Here is a 9,263-nt window from a genome sequence, read left to right on the forward strand (position 1 = left end):
CTTTATCAAGTTATTTGTTTTAATATGGAATGCAAAGGATATTATTTATAAATAAAAAAGAATATAACACCGAGATATGGATGCATCATATTATGTAAAACTTTTATTAATAGAACAAGAGATAACAAAACAAAAAAACCAAAAAAAGTAATTATAAAAACTTGTCCCAAATATTTTTCTTCTTCTTTTTTCTTTTTTCTTTTAGAAAAAAAACTACGAATTTAGAAATTTTTTATTACAACAGTTTATCCTGATAAAAATTGTTCTATTCAGTTAATTAATCAGGTGGATCAAAAAACTCGTTGAATGGAAATGGTGATTTTAAAATGATCGGAAGTCAAGTAGAGGATCCGGGTTCAGCGGTCGGTCGTCATCATTCTTACGAACCATCACACTGTTAGGATAAAAGGACATGCACGATGGTAAGAGATGGTCGTGGACGATGTGCGAGAGGTCAGGGATGTCCTGACGTCGTCGAGAACATTATTTCAAGACTCATTAATCGAGAACTAATTTGACACGTTAACGAGCGTTAGACATATCTTTGTCATTCGAAATTTCATTTTTAATGTTTTTCACATAATTGAGAAGAAAATAATAATTCTATACTTGTATATTATATATCATTAAATGTAAGATATTGTGGACGGTTCTTGGTCAAGATCAAGGACCCTAATTTTATATTATAAAAATAATAAATATCATAGAAAATAGTGTTACTTTATTAATTTTGTTAATAATACATGTTTATATATTTTTGTATATATATTAAAGCTAAATTGTAATAATTAATTATAATAATAAATTATAATATTATATTACAGACATTTCATATATATATCTAAATATAGAACGAGACTTTAGTCAATTGGATAATGAACAAAAATATTCTTTTATTTAAAAACGTATAATGAATGTACATTTTACAAATTACAGGATATGTTTAATATTAAAATAAGTTTAATTTAATATTAAGTAGTTGGAAAATACTTTTTGAATAAAACGTAATGGATCGTCAATATTTCTTTTCCCTTGATATTTATTTAAAATTCGTAGATATTTTAGAAATATTTGATCACACACGTGAGATGATAGGTTTAATGTTAAATGATAATTATTATAAATTATGACAAAATACTAGAAATAGATCAAAGATAGAAAATAGAAGAGATTCGTTGTCTTCCTGAATATCAAAGAAGAATAGTTCGAGGAAATAAGATTTTGCCCGAGTGCGGCATTTCAATTCGAGAGTGCAGCCCTCTTGACCGCTCGTGACTCTTGTCGAGTCGTTATTACGACATACTGTCTCTTCTTCTCGTTACCTTTTCTCTTTCTATCTTTCTATATATATATATATAGCTCTTTCTTTCTTTTTCTCTTTTATGTAGACGGAATACACCGACATACGACCTTTGTAACAAAACCGTACGACTCGAAGAAAGAAATACCTAAACACGTTTTCCATTTAATAGGGTTTTGAATTTATTTTCATTTCTTTTTTATTTTCTCTATAAAACTCTTCCTATTTCACGTATCTCGCGAATCAATTTGACCGATGAACTTTCAAATTGATGAAACATTTTTATGTTCGTATATTCGTCATCGTTTTAAATAATACTACATAACACCTTATTTTTTTTTCTTTTTGTATCTTCCTGTAAACACAGATATGGGAAATAAGGGCGCGGAAAATGATTACAATGATGCAATGAGAAGTACATTAATCCAAATGTCGTTAAAGGATTTAAATTGATTGAAAATTTACGAGGAATTATGCAATAACAAACAGAAGAGAAAGGGTTAATATTTATTATCGAACATTTGCTAAGATTATTGACGTGTCTCTCCGGGTATTTTTTCTTTCCTCTCATCTTCAATATACAAAATGCACTTTTTATTCATTCGATACGATGACTGTCTCCACGATGGAGAATTTCATCCCTTTTTTTTTTATATCAATTTTAAACAGTAAAAAATGACTATAATAAACGTGATTGCAATTTATGAGACTCCTATTATTCTACCCTAATACAAATAAAATATTGTCCCAGTTAATTATAATATTGTAACATGAAATACAGACCATTTTATTTGCAGAAATAATTAAAATTAAATATGTTAATCATTTCGTTATCAAATGACGACACCTGTACAGTATACATCCCTTAAATACTTTAATCTACTATCAAATAAAAACTGTTCATTATATTCATCTATACAATTTTCTTTTAACTATGACGTCATGTATAAAGAGGTAGAATACACTTATTAGTTTAAAAAAAAAGAAATAAAATCTCGAAGGTCTAACGGATAGTTTACGGTGTAAGTAAATGTCAAGAAAAAGACGGAAAGAAAGAGAACGAAACGGTAAAGGGTGGAATAAGTTAAAGAAGAAGAAGAAGAAGAAAAGAAGAAGATGAAATAGAAAAAAAAAATCAAGTTAGTCGGTAATATATTTCATCAAAGTTCCCTTTAACGGCGTTGAAAATGCAAGTAGAGATTATCATGAGACGTGAAGGTAATTGCACATCTGGCATATCGAACATATTGCCGGCGTACGTAGCTCGTTACATTTGCTAACCCGTGTAATACCAGAAGATGAATTGACGATAGAAAGAGAAAGAGAGAGAGAGAGAGAAGGGGTGGAGGTGAGTGGGTGAGGAGGAGGCTGTGAGGGGTTGAGACATTGTAGTTGACATTTACTCACTTTCGCGCTTATCGCGTGCCACCATAATTCCCCCCATAAAGTGAGTACAACGAATCGTTTCAAAAAAAAAAAAAATCTTCTTTATTAATGCACAATATTATTGTATTATCTAAATATTACGAAACGAGATAGGATGCCGAACGTTTGCCAGGTGGTATATAGGAATAACCAATAATTAATACAAATTAAATAAACGACGAATTACTTTTGTCCGCTTAAAGTTTACGATAAAGTGCTTTTATTTGTTGGAAAAAAAAAATAAATTTGATCGATCGATCAATAGATCATCATCATGCTCGGTTGCATATTTTGATGTCTTCATTATAATAGAGTTTTGTTTTTTTATTTTACATGGATTACGTTTCGATTTTAATGGTGATTATTGTAAAAATATTGATGAAAGATAATACATACCTGATGATGATTCGAATGAATATGAAAATAAAAAAAAAAAAAATTGATTACTTTATCACGGTACGGGATTTATCAAACTTTAGATTGCTGCTAGATTTCGAAATAAATTTTGTTACATAAATTTTACGATCTACTACGATACTTCATAATCCTCTACTCATTTGAGTTCCCTGCAACATGCACACACATATCTTCGTTTATGCGAAGATATCTATATAAAAGAAAAAAGAAAAAAAACAAACGTAGATGGTGAAGTTTTCGTTTTCTAATTATCGTCGACGACGTTACCGGCATAAGAACTTTGCTACCAGACTACATAACCGATGTATACACAATAAATCATCATCCATTCTCCACGACTGCAATAAAAATATGAATTCGTTAGACGTATGAGAAGAGTGAGAGTGTGCACATTACGATGACCGTGTGTACTTTTATAATCGATTAAATGTTTCTTTTTTTTCTAATCAACAAAAATAATTATTATTTAAAATAGAATAAAAATAAAATTACTTAAAATATATCGTAGAAGGCGGGGGGCTGGGGGGGGGGGAATAATTAAATCGATCTAAAGGTTGCACAAAGAGAAACAAATAAAAAAAAGAACCAATAATAACGCGTCCTCGAAGAAACGGGAAGAGATTTGGTTCGAAGGTAAACGGCAAAAGAAAGGAATGGAATTTTGACAAAAAAAAATTGATGCGATCTTGCAAGATCATCGGCGAATCTTATTTCGAATTTTGCACAATCGAGATAAGTTTTTTCGACAAGTATATTTCTTTTCTCCGTTTTTTACGATTCGCAGAGACAGGACTTCGTCAACCGTTCTTCTTCGTGCACGCTTTCACGTTTATTATGTTTGCTTATTGGCTCGTTTAACTCTAGCCGAGGAAAAGGAAAAAAAAAAACAGATTCTCTCTTACCAAAGAAAAAGATAGAAAATAATAGGGAGGGAACTCATAAGTCTAACTAATTATTCGAAATTAATGGGTTCCAAGTTTAATAAGATATATTTATGTCTATCCTAGATAAAACTGTTATTAATTTTATCATCACGTTCGTAAGTACATATTATCGTGTTTAGGAAATGGAAAATGTGATAACATCTTATTGTTAAACCCAGATAATTTATTATTTGATGCATTTCATAGTTGAGAATCTTAAATAGTTACATTTCATAGTAATTGAAAATATTTTTGATCCAATTTGTATACACACTTATATAATAAGATTAATATTTATTTGAAAATATATATATAAGTAAATAAAAAAGAAACTTGTTGAACAGTTTTATCTATGAAAGGGAAATTTTTCCTTAAAAAAAAAACAATCTTTCATTAAAAATCAACGAGACCAATAATTTGAGGGCCAATTACGTAAAACAAAACCAAAAAAAAATCGATACAATTGCATAAATTGTCATATTCATTGATTGTTCTTACAAAATGATTTTAATTTAATGCTGTTAAAATTGAATCACATTGATAAAATTAGGAATACAATTAAATGCTGCTGTTGCGGTATGTTTATAAGTGTCGTTAATCATTTTTGACACTTACGAATGATTCATTTTTTTATTTGAGAGATCACATAGTGAGAAATAAAACAAGTGGACCATCCTACGATAGGTCGTTTAAATATGGGGAAGGAGAGATAGTAGAAGCTGAGAAAGACGGTAGCCGGAGGCGTCTTCGTCAACGGCAGCAGCGCATCTTCGGAAATGGCAAGGTCACCGGTAGTTACGTCATTAACTTTCCTCAACATCTACGTACGTACGTACTTACTACGTCGAGAGAGAAAACTAAATGTCACAATGACCAAGGACGTTCGAGAACGTAAATTGGTGTGTGCGAGTATTATTACCGCTTTCGATCAACTAAATTCGAATATTCGAGGGAGAGGGTTGCAATTGGTAATTAATTTTACAAAATCTGCATAGAATTATGCTCCTTGTTGTTTTTTAAATATAAGACCAATGTTCGAAATTTTTCATCTATTTTTTTTTTTCTTTTTTATTTTCTGATCAATTAATAATACAAATCAATCTCAAACGTGTATCATTGGCAGCAAGTAATAACATAGTTGCATCATAGTTCTCTTCAATAGTATTGCTCGTAACCACCACCTCCTGAGGTTGCTCGTTATCTCGACATTTCATCTATATGGAGTACGTTCGTAAGATTATTTTTTAAGGACGAACAAGTGCAACTGGCATTTACTCCCCCCTAATGCAACTGACATTCGTACGTTTATCACGAATTTCTTTTCTCTTATTCGATTGAAAAGTTGAAGGACTTTTTGTTTTTTTTTTTATAAAACTTCTGACGTTCCTTCACTTCCTTACTCTGTAATTCTTAAAAACCTTATCGTAGAAATAAACAATTATTTCCATTACATATATATTTTGTTTAATGATAATAATGAGAAAAGAAAAAACTAATAATAATAATAGCAAGCATATGCCGCCACAACTCGTTACGCATGAATACGCGTATGATAGCAGTTAAATATTAGATAACACAAATATTTCTATTAAATATTCACGATAGAAGATAAAAGAAGTTTTTTCAAATTATACATTTTTTCTCGCGATTGAACATTCCAATCGAGGTCACCGTTGGTGTTTTCTTTTTTCTTTATCTTTTTTTATGGTTACAACAATAATAATAATTAATGCGAGTACGTATCTTTTATAAAAAACAAAACAAAAAAATCAATGAGATGACAAAAATTAATTTATCGTGAATAAGAAAATATAATGGGGATTAATTTAAGGAAGATACGCGGATTAAATTGAAAAGAAGAAGATAAAGCATCGATGAACGAACGCGCGGCATTGCATAGAATTTACGTTGCATCGTGTGGTGCTGCATCGTGTGGTGCATCGCGGATGCATCCTGGGCTTACAAGCGAGCAAGCAAGCAAGAAGCGCACGAGGGGGAGTAGGATGATCAAATGAATTTCAAAGACTATCCGATGAGTGGGGGGATGCATCTATTGGGATTTTCCGACTATATAAAGGCAGATGTACTGCACATCCCTGGTATATCACGTATCGGTTCACCGTTAAAGGACGAAAGGGTGCAAGGAAAAGACATTCGCTTACGAACACGTACTTTTAAAACAAATCTATCATCATGAAGACGGTGCGTGTCCCATTACGAATCCAAAAATTATTTTTCTTTTTTTTTCTTGCTAAACACACAGACGAGAGTAGGAGATTAATTATATACAAAAACGATTGAGATAAAAAATAAAATTTAAAAAAAAAAAGAAAAATAACGCGGATATGTTTGCATAAAAAAGAAAGAAAGAAAGAAAGAAAGAAAGAAAATCATTATATAATATATTCCATTAGAGAAGTTAAAAGATTTAAGGATCGTGTGTCTAAAAAAAAAAAAATTAGTCGTGGGAACGAAAGCCGCAGGCAGGTGACCACTACATACAACGCACCAACAAACACAAGACGTGAACGATTTCCGATTTCGGTCCTCCGAACCCGGCATCTAAATTTATTATTATTATTATTATTACTATTATTATTCTTTTTTTTTTTCTTTTCTACCTTGTTACTTTTTTTTGTTTTTTTTTTTTACGCAACAGTGAAAGTGAAGAGAGGATCTGTGACGTTCGTTCTGTGTGTGCGGGCGGTCGGACACGAGGCTCTTCTCTCCCGTGTAATTCCAGACATTCGAAAGAGGAGAGAGAGAGAGAGAGAGAGAGAGAGAGAGATGAAGTTTTTTTTTTCTTAATAGCCTCTCTTATCAAATTCTCTCGGTGAAAATCATCTTCATCGATCGATCGATCGATCGATCATTCTGATTTCTGATCGACACCGTCTGACCAAGAACTTTTTCACGAGAATTTTGTTTTTCCTTTCATCGGATAATATTCTTTTCTTCCTTTTTTCTTTCGTTTTTTTTCCTTGGGATTAAAATAAGTGAATTCGATTGAGCGTAGTTATTTTTATAATATCTTTTTAATATAAGGATTAACACATACAATTCTACCTTTTCTTTTTTTTCTTTTTTTTCTCCGTTCGATTGACTTTGGGTATTTTTAATTAATGAAATTCTTTGAAATAAAAAGAAAAGGAAAAAACTCTGATAATTCGTTTTTTAAAACGCAGGTATTTGTTTTGGCGGCTCTCTTAGTCGTAACTTTCGGCAAACCGCAAGGTAATCCCAATGACATCACTATCGTGAAACAGGAGGAAGTTAACAATATCGGGGTAGGTGGATACCACTTCAGTTACGAACAAAGCGACGGACAGAAAAGAGACGAAACTGCCGAACTCAAAAACGAGGGTACTGACGATGAAGAATTAGCCGTCACGGGTAGCTTTTCATTCATCTCTCCGGATGGTCATACGTACAGGTAAAATAAATTTAATTATATATATATAAAATAATATATAATATAAAATAATTTATAAATATAATATATATATNATATTAATAATATATACTTTATATATTTATATATATAATATATACTTTATATAAAAATAAAATGTTGTTTTGATTTTAAGGGTTGATTACACTGCCGACAAGGACGGTTTCCATCCTAACATTCAGCTCGTATCGAAATAAATTCAAGAGGACGACTACTACTCGGGAAGCCGAAGGAATCTTACGCTAACAACAACAACACGTCACTTAGGATTTTTCGATAAACTTCGCATACATAAAAGCGCATCATAAAAACAATAATTCCGTCCTTACATGTACGTCCCATTTACATGTACCCGCTGCGGATGAGACGCTTCTAAACTCGAAGCGTGTTAAGTTTATCTTCTTACGAAGGTTTCGGTCGCTGTTATTTTTCGATCATACAAATTTTCACTCTTCCTTTTTCTCTCTTCTCATTACTCTTCTTCTTCTTTTTCTTCTTCTTCTTCTAACTTCTTTTTAAGAATTAAATTTTCACTCGCAGAAGATTATTACTATCAACGATCGAGACCTCGATGATTTCTATTTTTTCTTTTTTTTTTTTTTTCACCTTCTATAACGTAGAAAATTGTACGAACGACAAAAAAGAAAAAAAAAAAAAAAGAAAGAATAATGAATGATAGAAAAATTCTGATAATTTCTCGATGGGATTTTAAATTTAAGAAGATAACTTTTCTCGAGTAACATTCGAGTTATTTCGTGTGAAGCATGGTAGATACATGCAAATGTCTTCTCTTATGAGATCTTACACGTTCACGTGCTTCCCGCGAAAAACGTGTCCGTTCCGCAGATATGATACATGATGTAATACTTATAAACTGCCAGCAAAACATACATGCACACATACAGCGCAGCAGAGAAACAGACACACATTTTGAACGAGAGAGACATCATCACCAATGAAGAGTTCGTTCTAAGCAACAAAATCCAGCGCGAGACGACGACGGCGTAGTGTTCATTTCAACGTCGCAGATTAAATTACGTTAACTAGACACATCTTTCTTCTTTTTTCTTTTTTTTTTTATACACACCTACAACCCCTACTTGTTGTATCTATAATAAAACCATGCAGTAAATGCATATAAACTCGTATATGTGTTATTTAATTTTATTTATATATATATATATATTTCTATATATTGCAGTGTCTCCTTTCTAAATTTCTTAAAAATATAAGATCATAATCATTTGTATCACTTATATTAACCCTTTCGTTACACAATTTGCATGTAAAAGCAAATTTACAAGGAACGATACTTGTGCCAATGCAGTTGTAACGAAAGGGTTAAGAGACCATTTATTTTTATTTTTATTGCTAATATTAGTATACAAAAAAAATCGTTTGAAGCGATATTTAATTAGTCTAATTAAAAAAACGAGCACTAAGTTAATCGTGGATATAAAGTACTACGTTTATATCTAACATTTAAAAAAATCTGTGTACACTTGTAAAGGCGTAGGTACTAAAATTTGTGAGATTACGTAAAAATATCAAATATGTCAATATTTATGAAAACATGTAATTAAATTCATATCTATTCACATATATATGAAATATATAAATACATATACGTGTATAGATATATGTACATATGTATTATATATATATAAAATATTATATATATATAATACATATATATTTATATATATAAATAGAAATTACTATACTACATTAATCCATCTTAATTCGG

At 30.9% G+C, this 9,263-nt stretch overlaps 1 protein-coding gene across 1 annotated transcript; it reads left to right on the forward strand.

Annotated features, from left to right (window-relative positions):
• The first annotated feature begins 5,900 nt into the window (after positions 1 to 5,900).
• On the forward strand, positions 5,901 to 8,664 carry LOC106790076 (flexible cuticle protein 12-like). The gene is made up of 3 exons (XM_014754752.1): positions 5,901 to 6,267; positions 7,251 to 7,498; positions 7,653 to 8,664. The coding sequence occupies exons 1-3, from the start codon at positions 6,259 to 6,261 to the stop codon at positions 7,711 to 7,713; spliced, it is 318 nt and encodes a 105-aa protein (XP_014610238.1). The 5' UTR covers positions 5,901 to 6,258; the 3' UTR covers positions 7,714 to 8,664.
• Positions 8,665 to 9,263: the final 599 nt, after the last annotated feature.

This window comes from Polistes canadensis, unplaced genomic scaffold, assembly GCF_001313835.1.
Source record: "Polistes canadensis isolate GaletaPanama2010 unplaced genomic scaffold, ASM131383v1 scaffold_212, whole genome shotgun sequence".
In the NCBI taxonomy this organism is placed as follows: Eukaryota; Metazoa; Arthropoda; class Insecta; order Hymenoptera; family Vespidae; genus Polistes; species Polistes canadensis.